The sequence below is a fragment of the Papilio xuthus genome, unplaced genomic scaffold, assembly GCF_000836235.2.
Source record: "Papilio xuthus unplaced genomic scaffold, Pxut_1.1 DF824655.1, whole genome shotgun sequence".
NCBI lineage: Eukaryota > Metazoa > Arthropoda > Insecta > Lepidoptera > Papilionidae > Papilio > Papilio xuthus.
In genome coordinates, this window is record NW_013533994.1 from 2,280,462 (window position 1) to 2,305,444 (window position 24,983).

The 24,983-nt window shown below is 35.2% G+C and overlaps 2 protein-coding genes across 3 annotated transcripts in view; both read left to right on the forward strand.

Annotated features, from left to right (window-relative positions):
- Positions 1-8,122, forward strand: part of LOC106127749 (BDNF/NT-3 growth factors receptor) — a 33,156-nt gene extending 25,034 nt beyond the window's left edge. Inside the window, exons 2-8 of one of the 2 annotated variants that reach the window (XM_013325980.1) lie at positions 3,265-3,352; positions 3,708-3,851; positions 5,021-5,118; positions 5,872-6,081; positions 6,463-6,604; positions 6,759-6,917; positions 7,001-8,122. In XM_013325980.1, coding sequence (XP_013181434.1) covers positions 3,265-3,352; positions 3,708-3,851; positions 5,021-5,118; positions 5,872-6,081; positions 6,463-6,604; positions 6,759-6,917; positions 7,001-7,776 — 1,617 coding nt within the window. In that variant the 3' untranslated portion in view covers positions 7,777-8,122. Of the gene's footprint in view, positions 1-3,264; positions 3,353-3,707; positions 3,852-5,020; positions 5,119-5,871; positions 6,082-6,408; positions 6,605-6,758; positions 6,918-7,000 lie in introns of both variants that reach the window. The other variant, XM_013325979.1, reaches the window with a different exon arrangement.
- A 1,230-nt stretch (positions 8,123-9,352) lies between these two features.
- Positions 9,353-24,983, forward strand: part of Ziz (dedicator of cytokinesis protein Ziz) — a 32,031-nt gene continuing 16,400 nt past the window's right edge. Inside the window, exons 1-29 of the mRNA XM_013325770.1 lie at positions 9,353-9,566; positions 10,729-10,848; positions 11,065-11,237; positions 13,319-13,616; positions 13,685-13,853; positions 14,385-14,592; positions 14,725-15,028; positions 15,188-15,405; positions 15,684-15,874; positions 16,105-16,349; positions 16,850-17,049; positions 17,337-17,457; positions 17,543-17,815; positions 17,893-18,009; positions 18,393-18,575; positions 19,202-19,339; positions 19,418-19,613; positions 19,693-19,763; positions 20,046-20,205; positions 20,690-20,932; positions 21,127-21,244; positions 21,772-21,915; positions 22,172-22,389; positions 22,775-23,011; positions 23,365-23,525; positions 23,630-23,750; positions 23,822-23,917; positions 24,178-24,308; positions 24,836-24,977. Of these exons, the coding sequence (XP_013181224.1) occupies positions 9,519-9,566; positions 10,729-10,848; positions 11,065-11,237; positions 13,319-13,616; positions 13,685-13,853; positions 14,385-14,592; positions 14,725-15,028; positions 15,188-15,405; positions 15,684-15,874; positions 16,105-16,349; positions 16,850-17,049; positions 17,337-17,457; positions 17,543-17,815; positions 17,893-18,009; positions 18,393-18,575; positions 19,202-19,339; positions 19,418-19,613; positions 19,693-19,763; positions 20,046-20,205; positions 20,690-20,932; positions 21,127-21,244; positions 21,772-21,915; positions 22,172-22,389; positions 22,775-23,011; positions 23,365-23,525; positions 23,630-23,750; positions 23,822-23,917; positions 24,178-24,308; positions 24,836-24,977 (5,044 nt within the window). The 5' untranslated portion in view covers positions 9,353-9,518. The remainder of the gene's footprint in view (positions 9,567-10,728; positions 10,849-11,064; positions 11,238-13,318; positions 13,617-13,684; positions 13,854-14,384; positions 14,593-14,724; positions 15,029-15,187; positions 15,406-15,683; positions 15,875-16,104; positions 16,350-16,849; positions 17,050-17,336; positions 17,458-17,542; positions 17,816-17,892; positions 18,010-18,392; positions 18,576-19,201; positions 19,340-19,417; positions 19,614-19,692; positions 19,764-20,045; positions 20,206-20,689; positions 20,933-21,126; positions 21,245-21,771; positions 21,916-22,171; positions 22,390-22,774; positions 23,012-23,364; positions 23,526-23,629; positions 23,751-23,821; positions 23,918-24,177; positions 24,309-24,835; positions 24,978-24,983) is intronic.

A 24,983-nucleotide genomic window follows, 5' to 3' on the forward strand; every position in this document is an offset into this window, starting at 1 on the left:
AAAACATTCAAATAATACGTTTTATTCAATTAAAAAAGAGAACACGGAAAGGAATGGAGCCTACAAAATCTCACAAACTAGACAAGAATAAATCTTGTTACAAATTATTCAGAGCTGGAACACTATTCAGTTTGAGTTAGACTTCTCTGATTATGATTATAGATATGATTATACGAAAATATTGCATGATAATAAGTATTCTACGAGCACAAAGCGAAGTACTGAGGCTGCATGTTGCAACGCTGTCGAGTGGTCTCTCGTCGTTCCGGATTCGATCACATTTCACTCGGCCACCACAATGAAACGACTCGTTAACCAGCCGTCAGATGAATGCTGTCTTGTGCAACACACCCTGCAATCTAAGAATATGGATTTTGTTACACGCCCTTTGAACGCTCGTAAATTCATGTTGCCGTATTCATAATAGCGCTTTATACCAATTTTATGGTTGTTAAGTTTCTAACAACGAATATTCAATTGAAATAAAGATACATGAATGTTTATCATGAGTATCTTATTACGACTGAACAACATTCTACCCACACTGAATACTGAACCATCAAACCTGATGATCGTCTCCATTGACCTTAAACTTGACCTGGCTTTGTCATGAAATTATAAAAACTTTCATTGTTTCAAACCCGCGAACAATTCACAACACACCAAACAAAATTGTATCCATGTTTTCGCATAAAAGTTATAAAACAAACTTGTATAGCTTCCTATCAGTTCGCAGTATAATTCACCTCGATGCCACGTGTAACCAACGCAATCACAGTTCAAACTACGAAATGAGATTTCAGGACAAACATCAAAATCTATTCAAGTTCCGTTTTCCACGGACCATGCTGTATCTACATACATACGTATCATGTTTGCATTGAACAATATTATTGTTGACTTTATGATGTCAACTCGAGGTTTCATAGCTTATCTTTAGGTGACTAGACCTTAGTTAACCATGCTAGACCTAATACTTAGGTATAGAGCAAAGTAATAACTTAGATTGTGTTTGATAAATAATACAAAAACGGCATTACTACGAGAAAAGCGAGAAAATGTTATATTCCGTAATCTCCCCAAAACTGTATCACAATTGAAATGAGATTAACATACAACCAATATTGTTTTATAAATTAATTTCATCGCGTCTTCAAAATATATACATTTTCAAATGCAGGAACAAAAAAAACGTGGCCGGACAAAACAAACGTGCCGGCGGCGGATGTGAAAACGCCTGGGCTGATACGATCCGGAACTAAACTACTGAACAGAATGCAGAATAGAGCAAGATGGTGGCGCACCATGGATTCCCTCTTACAATGGGCACGTAGGACGATAAGTCATAAGTCAATAATTACTTAACTCGATATTTTAAATATTACTGAATGACAATATTTTCGACGTTATTGCTGTTCATATTCTCATGAAAGTACAATACTCGTATATTTTGATAGATGTTATTGCTCGAAGCAACGGCCGCACGTCGATAACATGTTCAAAATAACTCAACAGAACATCTCAAACGCTGCACAGATAACACTCTCTACTATAATACTTATTTTAGTAATATAACTAAATTATTGAGGTTTTTTTTTAAATATCAAAATTTCGAGAAAATTCAACGATTTTTTGATAATGAGATATTTTTCTCATTTAGAAAAATAAATGCCAGAACCAAACTCAATTTAATTTATATCAACTAAATTAATGTTTGTTTTTATTCCGAGGTGTTAGTATCATGTGTTTCTGACAAGGGTATTCTCTGACCTTAAGCTTATCTAGGCGATAATTTTTTTTTGGGTTTTAAAAAGTGTAGCAGCAGATTGTAAGTGATCGTAACTGTCAATCAACTTTTTTATCTTAAAACTAGCTGTCGCCCGCGACTCCGTCCGCGTGAATATATAAAAAAACTTAATTAGTGTAACGCACCCATCCATCCATCCACATCACATCCATCTAAACATTCACATTTATATTATATTATTAGTAAGTTAAATAAAAAGCAGCTCTTCAAGGCATAAATTCGAAAAAAAAATAATAAATAGTATCCTATGTCCGTCTCCTGGCTCTAGGCTACCTCCTCACCAATTTTCAGCCATTTCGGTAAAGCCGTTCTTGAGTTATAAATAGTGTAGCTAACACGACTTTCTTTTGTATATATAGATAAGTTCAGTTTAACTTACTCCAGGGACGTTACTCTGAAAGTAAATATACATAATGGAAAATATGAATAGTCAAAACAAAATAACCTACCTTTTACACTGTCAGAAAAGTTATCCGAGCAAACGATCGAACTAAACTAAATTGGGGAAAACACACCAGTTTTCTAACGAGCCTTAAATACATCGACAACATTTATGTTGTATAACATAATTATAATTGCATTGAAATAATAATAACATATATAAATTAATAACATATAAACATACCTTTGACTTACGAACGACTAGTAACCCCATTATCAGTTTGGTTGCAATAAATTTAATGATTTATATGTTGCAATTGATTTGCAAATATCACATAAATTTCAATTAGCAACTGAACGACACGATCGAAGTTGCATTACCAAACAATAGCCTGTACTCAAAACATTAAAAATTTATAACCATTGGAATCGAGACAATAACTAACGAGATCGTTTACACTCCGCTCTACATTTTTTAAGCTCTGTGTTTTAAATGTATAGATGAATAAAAGCAACAGCAATATCAGGACTTAAAGCACTACAAAAATGTAGAGTTAGTAATTTGAAGCAATTTAATATGCATTCAGAAATCAATTTGTAGATTTACTTTTTAGTAAGTAGTTATAACTGCACATATATGTATCAGCAAATATGGAAAGATTACAACTTCATTGCCAACCTTTAAATGCATAAAAAAAGGATGAAAAGTTCAAAGATTTCAAAATGTAGAGAATTTGAGGATTTTGTCACATTTTGAATGACATGAACGTTATATTTTATGTAAAATTCAAACTCGATGAATTTTAAATTTATAGGTAACTCAGTCTATGTAAATACATAAGACTTAAAACGTGCGCATTGTAATTAATATGATGATGTATTGTAATTAATGTCAGGAATCAGATGTTTAAAAGCTATTTGGCATGTACGACGAGCAACGAGAAGACGCCTTCGTGCCTTTTTAATCCGATGTCTAGAATAATTACCTCAACTCATAAATAACGTTCACATTCCTTTATTTATTACTAAAGGAATTGTTGTTTGTAAAGTCGTAAACAATCATTTGTTTGTTGTAGCCGCAGCGGAAGAATGGCGCGAAGCTCGCGAGGGTTGCAAGGGAGGAGGCTCGACCTACGGTGCCCGCGTCGCAACAGAACTCTACGAGTAAGAAATATTTTCTTAATATACTCTTAAGGTTTGCTTAAGTAGGAAGGCGGCAGTTAGATTCTTTAAAAATTGTTGTTAAACAAAAAAAATATAAGATGACTAGCTGTCGCCCGCGACTCCGTCCGCGAGGAATTAAAAAAAAACTTAATACGAAGCCATGTGTTCTTTCAGGCTATGTTCTACATCTATGCCAAATTTCAGCGAGGTCTTGAAAATACTAGCTATAGTAGACTATTCTCAGACATATTGAATATGCATATTAAATTTTATAAACATCGGTCAAGCCGTTAGAGTATGGTAACTAACATTGTGATACGAGAATTTTTTTGTATAAAATTTAATTTGTTTCCAGTTAAATTCATCCAGGGTGGTTGTGACCTGACTTCGTGCCCGGAGGATGCGGCTTGCATTCAGTTCAACAGTACAGTACACTACTGCATTTGCACATCAAACGCTGAACCCGCCAAGGATGACTTGAAGTGCCCGCGTAGCATCGGTAATTATAGAAACAGCACGTATTTTTCCATGCAATAAAGGAATCATTAATTAATTAATTAATTAATTGATGCTTTTTTACTCCGTAAACATAATTTAAATTTTTAATTAATTTACTTTTTAAATATAACATAATAGTTGTATATTTATCTACTAAATCAATGTATAAGTTTCGCTATCGTTAATTTTCCGACTTAAAGCTTAAACACTATAGTATTAATTATTCTTAATTGAACGGATGTAAGCTTAAATTAATTAAATAAGTTTGGTTATAAAGTTAAAAGGACGACCATAATATTGTTATTTGTCATATTTTTTTATTAAAAACATACTCGTACTTATTGGTTTGGGCCTGTATTACTTTGGACTTATGATAAAGTCCACTCACCTCGAGTCTTCATAATGATTACTTAGTTAAGTACATACATTTTCAATTATAATTTTGAATTATTGTAATATTCTATTCGCAGTCAAGATTTCACGTAACATAAATAACAATCAATATTTCAATCGTTTAATGATCGACTGGATGAATAATGTTGCTTGCAGTTATTATTTATGGTAATTTCACTATCATTTGGCTGAGTTTCGCTTCAAGTTCTTTATTTATAAACAGTTAAGGTAACAATTTATTACGAATTGCGTACATTGATTGCGAATACAAAACATTTGCATATTTTTAACTGCTCAGCTGTACGCAGGGTGGGGCCTTGTGTTTGGCAATGTACACGATAGAATAACAAACTCTCGTATCCGCGTACTGTTTGATGAAAATAATTAACGAATAAAATTAAATCAGATCACTACCGGTTATTCTTAAGAGCTGTTGTTTATGACTGTACCATTGTTAATGTTAAGCCACATTTCCAAGAGCTGACTTTTTAAATTTTAGAATGTTATAATAGAATCATTTGGAGCATGTCGCGCTTTCGTTACCAAGTCAAGTGTCAGATTGATTTGCGCCGATACACCGGCACAGTGTCGGATTTTCTTTCTAACTCTTGCAAATAACAATGGAATCGTTGGTATTGTTGATATTATGGCTATTGTAAATCAAAATTAAATGTAACAAGTGACGTGAGATAGATAAAATTAATTGATACCAATACTAATTCCTTCTGTCTTCTTGATTAAAAGAATGTTAGTCATATATTTTGTGTTGTGTTTCAGTACCACTGAGTCCGATTGCGATACACAACATCATCCCACCTCTAACGTCGAATAGCTCGACTGATGGAAGACATGTACTGCCACCTTCAGCTGCACAGGTTAGAGACATCTTCTTCTTACTAATATTATAAATATGAATGTTTAGCTGGATAGTTGGATGTACAGATGTTTGTTTGAAGTTATCTCCGGAACGGCTCAATGGATCTCGCTGTTATTTGGCATAGATTTAGATCTTAGCTTGGAAGAACACATAGGCTACTATCTTTTTTTTATCTGCGCGGACAGAGTCGCGGGCAACAACTAGAAGTCTTATACAATCAATTCCTTATTCATACATCCAAAGGACAGATTCAACCCATTTTAATTTGTTCACTTACAATAACTAAGTACTAAATTAAAAATTGGATAAGGAAGTTTACATAGTTTCGAAGGTTTTCATATGACTCATATTTTAACTCAGTGTTTTGATTAACTTTATCACTGTGTATTGATTTTGAGATCCATTGGCGTCAGAATGGTAAACGAAATCAGTGCTTTTCCATAGCGACTGATAAATATTCATATAGCTCCGGCGATAACATTGACAACGTCCTGCAAATTGGGGGACGTGCAAAAAAATAGATGAACTTGATTAATACATGCTTTTTTTTCGCCTACCCTTATATTATACACGACATCATAATGAATTTTGTCGTTTACGTCAACATAAATAAATATGGATTACTTATTTATTTTAATAAAAGTCTAAAGATTTTAACTTCTGTATAATAGTAGTTCTAACATTTTATCTAGTCTCTATTCTATCCTATTTAGTATCTAGTAATTTTGTTAAGTTAAATTTTTTTTAACAGTCCCCAAAATCCCTTGTGAGCAGCGAAGAGTTTTCGGAGTCTCCTTTGGGTGATACTTCGTTTGTGAAACCTGGCGGCAACATTGGCACCAATGAGCACATACTAATTGGAGTGATGGTCGGCGGTGCACTTCTCCTCTTCCTAATAGCTTCGGCCATTTTCCTCTATGTTAGAAGACGTATGTGCCCTGTCGACCGAAAAGTAAAACCGGTAAGAACGCAACTATAATTCCTAGTGTGTAATGAGAAAATGTAAATTATTTATTTACATTGGTTCATAAAACGTTATTTTAACCATCTGCTTACCACGCGTCACGACCAGTTGCTATGTTAAAATTTCGATTTCATATTCATGCACCAAAAATGGTCATCAAATACTTATCAATTCTAATTATATCCCATTTTATCAGAGATTCACATTTTACAATTTAAAAACTCTCAAATGGTACCATTTGAGAGTACATGCTACTATTTTCTACAGCTATTTTACTTCACTTTTCCGTGAATCGCCCCAAAATAGCTGAGATTGTGTTTGTAGCGTATCAGACCTGGGGAACCACTGCTTGCTGAACGGTATATAACGAACCCGCAGTACGGCGTGTGCGGAGCGGCTCCGGGCTCGCCGGGCACACGGCGCAACGACGACAGCGAGCCACAAGTGCCTCTGCTCGACCGCAAGGCGTTGACCTTCTTGGAGGAAGTCGGGGAGGGCTGCTTCGGGAAAGTACATAAAGGTTGGTATTTTTACCATAAAACAATAAATGAAATAAAAATAAAAATAAAATGAAAGTGATAAAATTTACTATTACATATTGCAAATTGAATTTCCAAATGTTTATGTGTTCATAGTCTTCATCGTGCATTTAATGAATGAATTTATTTTTACAGGAGTTCTGAGAACAAACAGCGGCGAACAAGTCGTAGCCATCAAAGTGCTGAAAGAGAGCGCTGGGCGTAGCGCTGAAGAGGACTTCGTCAGAGAAGTCTCCATAATGTCCGCATTCCGACATCCCAATATTTTAAGTCTTGTAGGAGTTGTATACAGAGGTAATGTATATATTTATATTATAATGTTTTTATTCTATTTATAAAATTAAAAAATAATGTTTTGTTAATTATTTTATTCACAGATGATATCAGTGCAAGTCCTTGGATGGTCTTCGAATATATGGAATGGGGAGACTTAGCAGGCGTGTTACGGGGTTCCCGAGGTGGCGGGAGATCTGGGCCGACACTGGACAAGCCGAGCTTGCTGCATGTAGCTCTGCAAGTAGCACTCGGAATGCAGTACCTCGCCGCCCGTCGGTTCGTACATCGAGATCTCGCGGCCAGGAACTGCTTGGTCGGAGCACATCTAGCCGTTAAAATTGCTGATTTCGGTATGTCTCGGGACGTCTACACCTGCGATTACTACAAAATGGGAGGAGAAAGACCTATGCCTGTACGGTGGATGTCTCCAGAGAGTATAGTTTACGCGCGCTTCACTCACGAATCGGACGTCTGGTCGTATGGGGTCGTGCTTTGGGAGATCTACAGTCGCGGCAAACAACCATTCTACGGTCATAATAATGACGAGGCTACCAAATTAATTTTAAATGGTATAGTTCTAGTCCCACCGGAGGATTGTCCTATATTTGCGTGTGAATTGATGCGCGCCTGCTGGGAGGAAGATCCTCGCAATAGAATCGGCTTCGACGAAATCTGTAGCAAGTTGAAGGCGGCGGCGGAAGCGGGAGGCACAACTACTCAAATGCGTTTACCGCGACCCCCCGCGCCTCCTCAAGATTCTCTCGGATACCTGGTGCCAGCGCGGAACCCACCCGTCAACTATTTCCAGCCGCTCCCGGATCCCGATCCGGAATCCGACTTCAGCGAGGACGAGGACGATGAGGAGGAATATACTTGACCGTCGGTTTTACCGTCAAGCTCGCAATATGTCCTACGTCATTCGGCGCAGGCGCTGGACCAAAATCATGATGGCGAACAATCTCAGTACCCGCCGCGAAATAGCAATGGTTAATCTCTTTGCTAGAGCATATTTTAACGTCAATGTAACGACTATCAAATGAAGAAGGACTCTAAGAAATTAATACTCAATTTTAAGTGTGATATTTTTTTCTTCATAATAAATCTATGCAAATAATATCCAACACGTCGAATTGTTACCTTTGGATATCCACAAATATTATATATTCGTGCGGATATGTTTATGTATCTAAATAAATTGTGCCATAAAACATACCAAAATGTAAAGAAATATAGCTATAATTGATTTTCACACTGTAAATGTAAAAAATAGGAAATAAAAATAATGTTAAATTAAAAAATTGAAATTATTTCCTACTTATTACTTTTGTTTAAATTAAGTGTAAATTGTTTGTTAATAGATGTGTTAGTATAAGTATACAATATGTGAAGATTAACTTTAATTAAACAAAAAAGTACAACTTATACAAATTCTCAACAAAATCAGCGATAAATAAAGATGTGTATGTATTTGTTCACGTAGGTACAAAGTTACCTACAAATGACTGATGAGGTAGAAGTAAATGGAACACCTACCTCAATCATAATTTATTTATATTAATTGTATATAGTTACGATTGCATAATATAATTTTTTTATAGTTTTTTGCACTAAAATAAAGTATGTATATTGTAATATCCATTTACATGTTGCTTTAAGGACTATTGTATACTTCTGTATTGGAGTACGTTTGTAATATGTATTCATAATTTGTAATCGGATGATATTACCAAACTTAAAAAGTTTCAAACTTATTAACTTACTACGTTTCGTGAATTATAACGACCCTGTCTTGTCATTGCTTTTTTTTGGCTCTCTATTATATTGCAAGTGACGCCGAATGTGTACCCGAAAAATATAATAATAATATGACAATTCTAATATTTAAAAGTGTGAATAAATTATATCTTCCCACCTTTTCTATTTTAATATAAGGATGGTTGTTAAATGTTTACTATAAATGTACGTTTGTAGAATATTGTGTGTAATATACGTAGCTAAAGGTGAGATTCGTAAACCAACAACTGTATTAAAAAGAACTTGTATTGAAAATTACAAAATGAAAACCTTTTTAACCTACTACCGTTTTTTATTTCTTAAAACAAGCATCAAACCCAACTATTGTTGTACTGTGATTATAATCCCTTTACTTACAACAGTAAAAAAGGCCTTTCCTCTGCTAAAGTACCTCAGATCAATATACCATAGTAATCTCTATAAATTAATTAATTAAAATACTTATCTAGGAAAGGAACGGTACTTATTGTTGTGAGGCGATTATTCAAAAACTTTTTGAATGTATCATAAGATTTTTTACACAGTTGAAGGAAAAGAAATTATTTAATTTTTTTTTACATTCAAACTCTTCAAACTACTTTATTTATGGCAACATTTAAGTTGCAAAAAGTCAACCTGTTCTATACTCTATACCGGTCTAAGGGAACTGGCAATCTTAACTTGCGTCAATGCCACCGCCTTCTGTCATATCGTTTTTCGCTCTCATTAGAATTTTTCGGCGTTTGGTGTTGTGAATGTTGTTCGACGTGTTCAAAATGTAAATAAGTGAACAAGAAATATTAAAATAAAAAATATTGCATATGCAGTGTGTCACTTTAATTCAATATGCCCCCTGTCAATTCTAAAGCAAAAAAGAATGGCGCTGAATATGAGGTAAACATTTGTATCATTTTAATCCGTTTTATGTATTTTTCCATATAAAATTAGGAATATGTTGGATATATTATGATTCAAATTTTTATATTTCACGTTAAACAAGTTCCTTCACTTTGATAGATTTTTTATGAATTATGTCCGAAACTTTCATTTGCGCTAGTTGAATATCTTGTAATGACAATACTAAGTATGGATTTATTTTAAAAAATGCATCTATATATATATGACATTGTATGTTTATTTCAAAAAGTTGCACTTTATAAAATATTTACCCAACGTATATAAATATATGATATACATAATTAAAAATTGTAACATATGTTATTACTAAATAATGTTACGAACCAAACACGCAAAACAATAACAATTTAAAAATGACTAGCTGTCGCCCGTTACTACGTCTGTGCAGAATTGAAAAAATTACCTAAGTTTTCCACACACATCACCTACCTTTCGGTGAAAATACCATCTAAATTGGTTTTAAAAAAAAACAAACGCGGATTTGTGGACAGACAGACAGAAAGACAAAAATTGTAAAGATTGAATTTTCGGTCCTGAAATATAATTTTTTTTAATTAACATAATTTTCATTAGATGCTAAAATTTTATTAATTGATAATTGTTTTCTATGATAATTATTTGATGTAATTTTATGGTGACACATATTATACAATAGTAACTTTGTATTGTTCTGTTAATTTGTTTATAATGTTTATATAACATTTATTCTGTGTCTAGTATTGTCAAAGCAGGGCCTTGTTTTGATATCAGATAATAACATTAAGTCATAGACAGATATTATGTTATACAATTAACACTAAACTCTTTGTTAAGCTTCTGCAGAAAGAGTTTTACATCAAGCATTCAAAATTTCCTACAAATTTATAACTTGTTTAATATGGTTTGTATTTTTTGGTAAAATAATTTAAGAATAAAAAATTTACATTTTAAATTTTTTGAGTTCTTCAATTGGTTAATTGTATTTGTATCTTTATTAAATCCAATTGTATAAATAAAGACTTCGTTCTTCATTATTTGATTGTAAATCTGGCATCAGTAGAAGCCTAACCTTAGATCAGAAGCTCTTATTCAATGCAACATTTATATACTCGCATTATTTTTATTTATTTATTCACAGAAACATTTATTATTATTTCAGAATATACTTGCTAACAAAACTACTGTCTTAGATTTTGAACAATACATTCAGGAGAACAAAACCTTATTGCTCAGTGATCCTCTCAGGGATATACTCTTATATCCTACTGATGACGTCTCTGTAAGTTGCTTTATCTATATTTGCCTATTAATAACTATTTTATTTAATATTTTATCTATTGTAATTAAATAATCGCTTTAATTGTAAATATTAAATGGAATGTGTATATTTTTTTTTAAATTTTAAATTATAATATAATATTAAACACATGTTAAATTATGTAATTTGTTGTACAGTATATAATTAGCACTTATAGACTATTTTGAATGTATATAGAGTGTAGTCTTGCCAAGACGATGGAGAACGGTAACAACAGCTGTGCCGGATGTGAGGACAGCGGCCACATGTCCCCTACTTACACGCCAGGCACTCCTCAGCTATGCCTCAAGCTGGAATCTCATACATTACAAATACAACAGCTATTCGGGAACATGTCTCAATTTGCCAAGGTTAGTACTTAGGTGTTGTTAACTCTATATTGTTGCTAGACAATTGTTAGCTGTACTGTGAGTGTTTTATAAATATTTTCAATTACAAGATTTAGGTGCTATTTTTCGGTATTACCGTTTTTTATTTTTTTCTTCAAATTTGAATGAAAAATTTAGAAATCATAGAAATCATTTTATACTCATTTATTTAAAATTTTACCTTCTAATAAATATACTGTTTTTTTAATGTTGCTAGAATTAACGTAAAATATGCTATGTACAATTTCATTAAAAGTAGAGGATTGATTGAATAAGTAATCTCGTTCGTATTTCAATCTGCGCAATGGCGCAGGGATCATTACGTCGGTATGCGTTTTTACTGAACTTATAACTGTATCGCAAATGATTTCTGTCCGAGCCACCGACTAGCCGACGAGGTCTGGCTTCACGATTAATACATAGATGGTAATGGTTAGTAAATAATGTAGAGAAAGTACAAATACTTATGTATGAGAATAAATATTGAGACTTTTACGTAAATGTGTTTGTAAACTTCCGGTCGGAATTAGCTTATCAGTTTCGTAGGATTCTTTATCTGATGGTACACAATGAAACGCCTATTTAAATTCATAATGGTCATAACTATGACGTCAGACTAACATTATTTAAATAACCGCTTTTAGAGTAAAGTCATTCGTTTGATAAGTTGTGCTACAAACATTACAATGCAACGGTTATGGAATATAAAATATTGCGAAGTACACCGGCCGTGACCTCCAGATATAAGCTCTGTTATGAAGATTTCCTTGAAGCCGGGACGTAATTTGCGCAATACAGTAATTGACGGCCGAAAATTATATGCACTGACCACGTGGATCCGCTCTGTTTGGTATAGAGCAACTTTAAAGATTCTCCAAAAGAGAATTTCATAGGGTTGTATAGTCAATGAAATATCTAATCATGTGTCTATACTGCCAAAAGAATTGTATTTAAAAATTTTGTCAGCCCTCACAATCTCTTTGAATAAACACATATAAACGATATGTTTCTACATGTTTTGGCAATTGAAAAATACGATATGAATGTTTAAAAACCCTTTAAATCCTTGCTAGTATTACACCGTTACAAAAATAGAATATTTTAAATTGTAAAACATATTTATCGTACCTAGTCTGTTCGTTCTATTGTTATAAATTATATGGTTTACGCTCCATTCTATTATACATCACTGATACACAAAAAGAATGCTACAAAAGCGTTAACTTTCGACATATCAGCTCATTTGCTTATTAGCGAAACAATTAACATAGTACACGGCCATGATAGGATTTTTTTTTTTCAAATTGTTAATGTTTCCTCGACCGTTATCAAACTTTGTATTGTTATTTCCTGTAACACGAAATATTATTCACTAGTATTGAGCAAATTTATTCTTAATAGTGACGTATGATTTTGTCGTAGGGCTTCCCATTGTCTTACGATGCATTGTATAGCTTAAACTAATGCAATTTTGTTGTCATAAACGTAACACGTCTATAGAATACATAGTGGATATGACTATCCGAAGAAAAATAATTCTATGTTATAAAATTCCAAAGTAATGAACGAATAACAAGGATGTTAAAGACATAACAATCCTTAGAGTTCTATTAGACGAATATTACGGATGTCAGATTTTTTTTATTTATAAACTAGCGGTCGACCGCATCTCCGTCCGCGCGGAATTAAAAAAAACATTATTAGTAGCCTGTGTTTTTCTAGACTATGTTCAACGTGTCAAATTTCAGGAAAATCTATACAGCCGTTCTCGAGATACCTTTAAAAACATTCATTCATCCATCTATCCATCTGAACATTCCCATTTATATAATAATATTAGTAAGATACAGTAAGAAGATTAACGGTAATATAACTCAATGACTGCTTATCAAAAGAATTATCTACAAATGTTCTTTACCTTGCAGATTAGTTACTAACATCTTTCATTTATTTACAAACTTCAAGGTTTTTAAAATGCTTAATTTAGACAAATTTATTCTTTTGATGATAAACATAACAACACTTAATTAAACAACAAGTAATTTTTAATTTTTTCCGAACAGACTCGTAGACAATAAATTGAGTGAGGAAGTGTATGATATAGACGCGGAAAATGAAAGTGATAATGAAGCTCAAGCAGCCAAAGTGGATATTGGAACCAAAGAAGGGTATCTACTTAAAGGACCCGAAATCGGCTCAGATAGAATATTTAGTAATCTTGCCTCGAAATCTTTCAAGAAACGATATTGCTCAATGGTCAGAGAAGCGGACGGAGCCTACATTCTCGAAGTATACAAAGATGATAAGAAAACTGACACCAAACTTACCATCGTTATGGACTTTTGTTCCGATGTTGTTAGAGTAAGTGTTGATTCCCTTTGTTTTCATTGCAATGCGAATCAATTTTAAACATCGACTTTTATTTGTAGAACACGAAACGTGGACGATATTGTTTCGAATTACGTATGGCCGCAAATAAAGGGTACACTTTTGCGACGGAAAATGAGGAAGAAATGAACGAATGGATAAACGCTTTCAAGGCTGCGTTGAAAAAGAATAGTCAAGATAATAGTCAAGCAGAAGAAATATTAGACAAAGGTAAGGTCCTTTGTTATTTTTTTTTCAGCATCGTCACAAGTGGCGGCGTGACATAAGATCGTGACAAATAATTCTGTTTAATTTTAAATTATCACTATCACACAGATTAAATGTACCGGTATAAAAAACCCTAATAAATAATTATTTTCCTGTTATAGAAAAAAAACATTAACTTTGGTCCGATTCTTCTCATATACCTACATGATGTAGGATTTTTAGTTTTTAAATGTTTAAGGACATGGTCAGAATTAGTTTACAAACAAAACTCCACGGAGTTGTAATGAATACCTATTTTCTTTTATACGAAACAGACAATCGTATAAATCTATCATTAGACAGCACAAGGTCAAACTAGTGTATGTCGAAAATAACAATATTTCGTTAATAGTGTCTGCACTCGGAGATATGAATTCTAAATTTAATTGGATGTTTTCTGGGTCATTGTTAATAAGAATTACTTAAATGTTATCTAGCTTTTAAAGGTGAAAAGATCAGGTTTTGAGTTTACGGCAAATAAAATAACCTTTTTAGATGCGGATATATCTCTAACTGCGGAACCTCCTCCTCCTACTTACGGAACCCTGAAGGGCCTGGAACAAAGTATGAACCCGCTCCTCATGAGGTACTCGAGGGAAACTGATATGTCTATAGCGGCGGCGAGGAACGAATGTAGATCAAATATATTCTATCTACCATACAAACGGACACCTTCACCAGAACCACAATTAGAACCTTTCAAGTACGAGTATTTTTATTATCTTTATCTAGTCAGTCTAACATAAAAAATACCTATAATTGCTCTTTGTAATACATTAGTTAATCACGAAAAGTAATTCTGTAAAATGATATAATAACTAATTAAAAATTTCAGAGAACACTTTGGTCAAAGAATTTTGCTCAAATGTGAGAGTTTAAAGTTTCGCCTCCAAGCGCCGATAGATGGCGATAAGGAGCTACTGTGCCAAGTGGAGCCGTACTACACGCATCTCGCGCTGTATGACGCGAGGAGCGGCTGCAAGCTCACTGAAGACTTCCACTTCGACCTCAACCATCCGGCTGTGGCTGATCTGCTCAAAGACACCGAGTGCACAAAGTCACTGGTAGAAAACTTTAGTTATGACGTCAAGTTAGATGTCAAACAAATATCTGAAGAGTGGTTCAAGTCCAAGAAACAGGTATTCATACCTTATAAAAACTTATTACAATTTTTATACCAGAAAATTAATAATTAGTAATCATTATATAAACAGTAATACTTAAGGAAGACAATGTTATCTTTATGTATGGATAAAAATGTATGGATGAACATTTTTGTAATGTATTTTAATTTTCAGGTGGTTTTATCAGTGAATAATCCCCATCCAGAGTTGTTCCTAGTTGTGAAAATTGACAAAATCCTTCAAGGCCACGTGAGCCAAGTTTTAGAGCCATATTTGAAGGCAACCAAAGATCCGCGACTTGGTCTAAAAGTTCATAAAACCGTGCAAGCGTATGCGAATCGCGTTGGAAATTATAGGATGCCTTTCGCTTGGGCTGCTAAACCTTTATTCAGGTAATATCTTAAGCTATAGGTTCCCACAGAATTAATATGTAAAGAAAAATAATATTGCTATCTATGTTACATCAAACAGTAGACAGAGACGGTAATATCTTACCTCAAAGAGTAGACAGAGATAGAAATATATTTCTTCAAAGAATAGACAGAGATGGCAATATATTTCTTTAGAGTATGACTGAGAAAGTGATATGTTTTTGTACTTACATCATATTACTATTCATGTTACTTTATATTTCTGCATAATAATACTAATTTTCTGTATAATTTTGCAGACTTTACAGTAATGATTTGGATACGACGCCAGAATTTCCCGCCATATACCGACAGGAACCTAATAAAATGTCAGATGAAGATTTGCTTAAAATTCTATCGGACTATAGGAAGCCTGAGAAATTATCCAAGCTGACAGTGGTACCTGGATGGCTTAGTATTAATATACAACATAGCAATGAACCTATACCAAGTAAGTAGCATACAGCCTTTTAATTAATTATGTAGTAATTGCTCCTTAAAAATTGTTCCACGACCATAGTAAGTCGTAATATGATATTTTATATGAGAAAGCTGTACTTGAAGAGTGCCATTGGCGTATTATACAATAAAATAACATTAAAATAGCCAACAATTTTCATGATCTTTTTTTGAATGTTATACTATCATTTTAGTTGCCTAAATAATCCATTCTTTCCCTAGATTGTATGACAAGTTCGTACGCAGCATTGAAACCTTTTCCACTGCCGCCTGCATTGCCGCTTACGTTAGAACTGGCGACGTTGAATATCGAACCCGAGCAGCCGTACGCAGCGTACATACACCATTTGTACGTACGGCCGTTGTATCTGATATTCGAGTCTCAGAAAGTGTTCGCACGTGCGAGGAATATTGCCTGCTCTATTGAATTCAGAGATAATGATACGGGAGATAATAAACCTTTACAGGTTAGTTATGATTTTGTATAATAATTTTGTATGTATTTGCGAATCTAGTTAGGATATAAGCAAATTATACTTCAATATATCCACAATTCTTAAAGACGAATATTTTTATACTTTAATCGCTTAGCTTAGCTTAGCTTTGAAACTTGCTAATAAAAGTTAAGGTTTCTTTATACATCATCGTAAATCGGAATCGTACGTACAGTTCGAACTGTGCGGCGATGACGTCAGTAGCGGTATAGCGCTCTCATGTATTCCCATATGTCTGTCTCGCTCTGACGCGAGGCCCGAGGGTTGTACGTACGATTCCGGCTTATGTCAAAATTAACCTTTAAAGATAAACTCTCGGAACCATTTCTTCTGTTATCTGTATTTGTTAGTCACAATTTTGTGAATGAATGAAGGAAAAATAATATATTTCCTTAATATTGCAATGATATTTCCTGCTGTGTTTGACATTTATGGGCTTAATAAGTTAATATCGTATATGTTATCAATTTCAGGTGATATACGGTCGTACAGGAATGATATCTCAATACCGCTGCTCGGTGCTCCATCACAACGCTAACCCGAGCTGGTGTGATGAAGCCAAAATACGGCTGCCCGCCACTATCACCACCAAGCATCATCTTCTCTTCATATTCCATCATATTTCATGTGATCTGACCAAGAAAAATGATACTAATGTTGAAACATGTATCGGGTAAGTTTTAGATTGTAAAATTTAAAAATATATACACACACCACTAACACAAAATGTTAATAGCAATCTAACTGATAATATAAATAAAAAAGGTTTGGATGAATGGATGGTTGGATGGATATTTCTTAGGAGGTAGGTACCTCCAGGACGGTTCAACGGATATCGCTGAAATTTGCACAGGCTACTAATTTGTATTTCTGCGCGAACGCTTTCGAGGGCAACAGCTAGTTGTTATATGTTTTATACTATTAACATGTTACCAATAGATATATACTGTTTAATTTTAGGTATGCCTGGGTGCCGTTAATAAAAAATGACAAATTAATAGAAGAGATTATAAATCTACCAATAGCGACACATCTGCCATCTGGATATCTTTCTATCCAACCTCTTGGACTTGGTAAAGGGGTAAGCAATGATTTATCCTTGTACTTATTTTATCTTCAATTCTTTTTATTAATAGTATAATACTAAAGACAATGTTTGTTTTCAGAACACAGGACCAGAAGTAGTGTGGGTTGAAGGCGAGAAACAACTATTTAGATGCCAACTGGTGCTCGACTCCACAGTGGTGACAAGAGACATGCACCTTCACAACTTGTTCACTCACGCGGAGAGGTTGATAAAGAGCAACTCTCCCCCCACCTCCCCTTCACCACCCCCCTGGAATGACGTCACCAACGCACTCAAATCCGCGCACGCTATCAAACTTAGCTCTCTTATTGCATTCTTACCGACAATATTTAATCAACTGTTCGAGCTTATGGTAAGGATTTATTTTTAATTAGATAAATTTATAATTTTATTTTTATTGTAATTTCATGTACTTATTTTTATTAACAGACAGTTGAAAAGGGCTACTCACATGATATGGGCTATCAAATTGTGAAATTGATTGTCCAATTCGTCCACATGATCCACGATTATGGAAGGAAAGATTTACTTGACAGCTATGTGAAGGTATTTCAATAATATTTAATAGGATTTAACATTAGAGCGTCGGTAGCTCAGGGATTAAGCTTTTGACTTGCACTCTGTAGGACCTGGGTTTGAATCCCGGCATGTAGCAATTTTTATTTTTATTTACAAATGTACATTTGTCCGACGTTCTTACGGTGAACAAAAACATCACCACATATCAGCAACCAAATTCAAAGATATGTGTAAAATTTCCGGGAAAAAGGCGGCGACGTTGCTCGCCACCCGATTTGTTCCGTCTCCTGAAAGAGCGAAAAGTTGATTGTGGAGGTTCGTTTGGCCTCTCTGTCTACCCCTCTGGGTTACAGTTGTGTTTCTAACATTATCATGTTAATATTTTAATGCTTGTATTGTTTTTCTTCCAGTATGTGTTCAACTGTGTTGAATTTAAATTGCACACAGTGCTGACAGCGCCACTTCACATGTTCATAGATCCAAATCAACAAGATTTCTTGCTCGGACAAAAGTTTATGCAGTATTCAAACTTTTTCTTTGATATTATCATAAAGAGTATGGCACAATATCTTATAAATACCGGAAGAATTAAGGTAATCTACACTAATATTAAAAAACAAATTATTTCTTCGTTTATTGTATAGGCTTCGAAACTACTGAACCTATTTGAAAAAATCTTTTACTGTTGGGTAGCTTTACTATCACTACATAACCTATATTTATTATTAGATTTATTTTTAATTTCGCGCGGTTAAAGTCACCGCCGACAGCTAGTATGTAAATAAAATATGTATGCTTACTACATTCTTTATTGTCTTGCTCGAAGGACCATAAAGTTAATTATCATTTGTAGAAATTTCAAAGTATTTCTTAATTAACGTTACATTAGAGCGTCGGTGGCTCAAGGGTCAAGCACTTGACTTGCAATCTGCAGGACCTGGGTTCGAATCCCGCCATGTACCGTGTGTTTTTTCGAATTTCGATTTACATATGTACATTTATTTGACGTTCTTACGGTGAAGGAAAAAAAATGAGAAGAAATTCAAAGATATGTGTGAAGTCAACCAACCCGCATAGCGTGGTTGACTATGGTCTAGTCACCCTTAAATTAGGGTAGGCTCTGAGCCCCTCGGTGGGGACGTATAGTGAGCTGAAGATGATGAAAGTTACATTTATTTACTTATCAAACAAATGCTTTAAATGTATTTAAAATTTTCAGATGTCACGACATGAAAGATTCCACTCGGATTTGTTAGAAAATATTGACAAACTTGTGACAGTTGTCGAACCTTCGTATATTTTACAGCAACCGATGCAGACTCATATATTTAACAAGAATCTCGCTTTATTCCTAAAGGTAAAACAGTTTTATAATATATAGCACAATCATTTTCTAAGTTATTTATATTAATTTTAAAATATAATCTTGTTTCAGTCATGTCTTTCGTTCATGGATCGAGGTTTTGTTTTCCGGCAAATAAAGAAATATCTCGACAAATTTAAGTCATGCGATCCAAAGGCACTGTTCGATTTTAAATTTACTTTTTTACAAACGATTTGTTCACATGAACATTTCGTACCTTTTAACCTCCCCTTGCAAGCTAACAAACTGTTTAAAGATAGCGATGAAGGTTTGTTTGAAGATATATTATTTTTTAAATTAATAATTTTTTTGTATTGTCGAAATGACTTTAATATCATTTTCAACAGATCCAGCTAAATTAAAACTCACTGATGATTTTATTATGAGGCATTTCCTTGCTGGGATCCTTTTAAAACAGGTAAATAATTGATTTGTGCTATTCCTACAGAAACAAATTCGTCAAATCCAACCTGGTCTTCAAAAAAAATAGTGGGAACAGAGGAGGACTCTAAAAGGAGGCTAAAATTAGGCCTCTGACACCACACTCATCAGACTGACACTTAAGTCGTGTCTTCTGTGGGGTCGTGGCATTACATCAAGCGAGCCTATACGTGCTACAGACATCTCCTGTTGCAGAAGTCTATCATTGTTAACTCTGAATATCAATCTATACTTCTTAAGGCTCTTGATATCCTTTCAGATAGAACAATCGTTGCGCGAGGCTCCACAGAAGCGGCGCAGTGCGCTGGGCGTGCTGCGCGCGCTGCTCACCAAGCACGAGCACGATGACCGCTACCGCACGCGGCAGGCGCGCGCCCGCCTCGCGCAGCTCTACGCTCCCTGGCTCACCATTGTACTTGGTACGTTGACCACTTTAAAATGAACTCACACATGTTCTATGTAAATATTTGAAGTTTTACCAGACGAATTGTCGTGAACATCCTATTACTTTGGCAAACGTCATTTAATGTTACCATTGGGATATTTTACAGTACATACATCTGTAATGAAACATTTCTAAATAAAAGAGCGTCGGTGACTCAGGGGTTAAGCATTTGATTTGCAATGTGCGGGACCTGGGTTCGAATCCCGCCATGTACCAATGTGTTTATCAATTTGCGATTTACATATGTACTGTATGTGTTTATTTATTCAACGTTCTTACGGTGAAGGAAATCATCATGATTCAACCTGTACATATCTGCGAAGAAATTCAAAGATATGTGTGAAATCAACCAACCAGCGTGGTTCACTATGGCATAGTCAACCCTAACATAGGGTAGGCTTCGATTCCCTCGGTGGAAATGTGTAGCTGATGATGATGAATAAAATATTTTTGCACAGATAACGCTCATCGATTAGTGACAAAATCATTGGCTAGTCCAGTATTAGAGAACGGCGATGACAAAGTGGATGGGGACGCTACCGCCACCTCAATATTGAACAGTACACAGAAAGATGTCACCTCTGCCAACAGTACTCCGAGACGAAACAGATTGACCTTACATTTTGATCACACCCCTATTAGAAATTCAACACATTTCAAAGAACCACCAAATATACAGTCAACTAACATGTATGGAAAAGGTATGGTGTTTTTTTTTGGGCTATCATAAAGTATTTTGCTTTTTAAAATGTTATTTGGGATAATTGCTTCTTTAACTAAGATCCAATTTCCACTATCACGGGGGCGACTGACAATTGCGCAGTCTACCCGCTTAGTGGAAATAGGTATTAAATGCTGGTGTGTTAACGTTAATGGGTAAAATGGTTTTTTGTAGAAAACACAAATAACATATCTCAAAGTTCTCTCGAGTCGGTATCCACTATGTCCGGCGGAGATTCCTTACCGAGGAATACGAAGTTGGATTTGAGCGATATTGGTGATCAAGTTAATCGGTAATTGTTATTCAGCTAACTCGACGACAAACTTCTTGTACGTGATACTTTGTTATAGCAAGTTTTTTTTAGACATATTTCGTAGATTGTTGGAATATTAAATTAATTCAGTTAATAGCTAGCTAGGATAGTACTAGCCCTTGTAACTAGACGCTATTTAAAAATGCGCAAGACATACTGAAATTAAAAAAAATATTCCTTGAAATGAGGTATCATACTTATATACATTAAGTAATTATTACATCCAACAAACAAAACATTCCTTTTATATTCGACTAACTGTCACCCGCGACTCTGTCCGCGAGGAATTAAAAAGAAAACGTAATTAGTAGTATATGTGACCTTCCTGACATTGTTCTACATCTATGCTTAAATCACCCAGATCTATTTAGTTGTTTCGGAGATACCTAATAACATTTATAGTATTAGTAATATAGTACGATTAAGAGAAAGTTCAAGAAGTTTGTCGCCATTATATACTAACAATGGGTTGTGCGAGTTATTTATGTTGCGTGCTGTCTGTCCAGATTCGGAGTGATGTCCCCCGAAGAGGTGCGCGATGTTCTCTTGTGTTTTCTCTTTGTTCTCAAATATTTGGACGAAGATAGACTTATAGAGTGGTGGAGGACACACACGCAAGCGCAGCAGCAGTCTTTCTTTAATGTTTTAGAGTAAGTTACATTGTAATTGTGGAGAAACTGTCGAAATACTTATAAAACTGTTGCCAAAATACTATGTATACATTGAGTAGATGTCGTCCTCGACTCCGTCCGCGCGGATTTAAAAAAAAAACCTTTATTTATACCAAATTTCTGCCAGATCCGATACGGCGTTCTGGAGATACCTTCAAACATCCATCCATCCATCTAAACATTCATATTATTATTGAGTATGGAATAGTCTTTAATATGTATTTTTGTATTTCAGAATATGCGCTGAACAATTTCAATATGTTGGTAAAAATAAAATATTATCAGAATTAAAAGTGCCGACGCCCGATTGTAATGGAAAACCTAAACCAGTGAAAGCGCGAACTTTACCAGCAAGGATGAGTCCTCCTGACTTCTCTAAGGAACCTCCGATTATAGTGGAGAAGAATAACACAGTTAATAGAGAGAATCTAGTCAACGCCACGGTAACCACAGGTAAATGGAACTGGCGCTTAATTTATAACTAAAAACCACTAGTTTTTGCCCGCGACTTGAAACCACGCGAATCAGACATATCCCACGAAAACTGTATACATTTCCGAGACCACAGGTAGCCAGTTCTTCCAGACTGTTCTACATCTATTTCATATTTCATCGAGATCCATACAGCCGTCCGTCCGTCCGTCTAAACATTCGCATTTATAATATTAAAAACATTTTAATTTAACTATGTGGACAGAGGAATATAGAATATAGAGGAATACAGCTACAAAGTTATTACAATTTTTCAGTTAATTTGTAAAAATTGTGAGATAAGATAAGGTGGAATTGTATAAAACGTAAGTCTAGTATTCTTTGTTAATATGTTTGTATGTTTTAGAATTGGAAGCGATGTCGGAGCACGCGGTGTTGACTGCTGGTTGTTTGGCTACGGAAGTGGGTCTGGCGATCATCGACCGCGCCTGTCTTTTCATGAAGCACGTGGGCGTGGCGGAGGGCGCGGCCGCCAAGCCCTACCTCAAACTGCTACACTTGCCACAGAGTGAAACCCTGTACAAACATCTCTTTGCCGCACTCAGAGCTTATATTAATCAGTTCTCTGAGACGCTATTCGAAGGTAAAACTATTTTTTTTTGTTTCTTTATTTCTTTTCTCTGTGTTAAATTTATCAGAAGACTATCTGTCGGAGCTGGATTAAAAAAAAATATTAGTGGCCTATATGTTCTTCCAGACTATGTTCTACATATATAAATAAATAAATATATGCCAAATTTCGACTGGATCCATCCATCCATACATTTGCATTCATAATCTTACTAATGTTATAAACTCGAAAGATGTATAGATGGACCCTGCCTGGAAGAACACATAGGTTATTTAACAAGCTTTTATATAATTACCCGCAAACAATGCCTGTAAGATTGCAATTTTTCCGATAGACGCAATAAAGTTAGCATGTTGTACCACCAGGTGGCAGCACGTTGTGCGCGGGCGTGGTGAGCAGCGTGGTGCGGCTGTGCGGCGCGCGCGCGGCCTGGCTGCGGCGCGAGGCGGCCGCCACGCTCTACCTGCTCATGCGCGCCAACTTCCAGCACGGCGCCGGCGGTAACCTCACCAGGGTACATCTGCAGGTCTGTATTACGACCTGGAACAATAGGGAACAAAAAAACCGCAATCCTATATTGTATTCTATTGTTTAAAAAAGTTACTGTCTATATTATTGTTCACCTTATAGGTTATAATAGCCGTATCAAAATTACTGGACACATCGACTGCGCTAAACTGCAAGCGTTTCCAGGAATCTCTTTCCGTCATCAATTGCTTTGCAACCGGCGATAAAGCTATGAAAGGCACTGGTGAGTATTCTTATACTTTATATTATCTTTTTATTTACACGATTGATTATATTGATAATTTCTTTTAATAGGATTGTCAAGTGAAGTGGCCGAACTAATGCGACGAGTCCGCACTGTAGTGGGCGCACGTGCGCGGTTGGCGGGCGTCGGCGGAGCAGCGGGCTCAGGTATTTATATCTTAATACTTTAACTAGCAATTGCCCGCGACTTTTTCCGGGCGGAAATAAAAAAAATCACTATTAAATATAGCCTACGTCACAAATTTCAAATACGTTCAGTAGTTTCCATTCTTCCTATTCAATGCAAACAAACCAACACTCAAATCTTTCCTTTCTGTAGTAAATATGTGTTAGATTAATTGTATCTTACTTTAGTATTTGAATTAAATTAAATTTAAAAACGTATTGTTTGTTGCGTGGTATGTAAGGCGGTGGCAGCGTGCAGCTGGCGGAGCTGCAGCACGCGCTGGCGGCGTCGTGCCGCGCCACGCCGCGCCTGCGACACGCCTGGCTCGCCACACTCGCAGATCACAACGCTAGAAACAACGACCACGATGAGGTGATCGCATCTAACAACTACTCTTAAATACATCCCTATTTGAGTACTTGGCAACAATAAAATACATTAAAATTAGCCAATTTCAGGACATTAACCTTCCCCAATGCCTTTTGCATTATGCGATCCTCCCTATTCCGCATTTAGAGATTCCTGTCGACGAAAATACGCTAGGTTAAGAATCGACTAATTGCTTATTAGGCATAATAAAGCTAAAAAAGTGTGTTAGGACTGTGCCAGTTGTACAGTCAGAGAATTTCGCAGTGTTCAACTGATAGAAAAATTGCCTTGTTCCTTCTAACTAGACAAACTTTGCTCCTTACCAAAATAACCAATTAGGTAGCAGCTAGTAGCGCAACGACGGCATAATAATAAAAACAATCGTTTACCATTGACTGATCTTTTTTTCATACAGTTCAAGCGATTGTCACTTTTAAATTGGGATACCGCCAGTTTCCCCGATTGTACCAATAATTTTATTCTCCAGTTACCATTTTGTCTGTGTTAATTGATTATTTTGTTACGTGTAGGCTATGTGCTGTCATCTCCACATCGCCGCACTCATAGCGGAGTATCTGAAACAACGCGGCACACAGAACTGGGGCGCGGACGTCTTCGCTGATATATCTATGAACATACCACGAGACGAGACCGGACTTAAGATAGACGAAGGTCAGT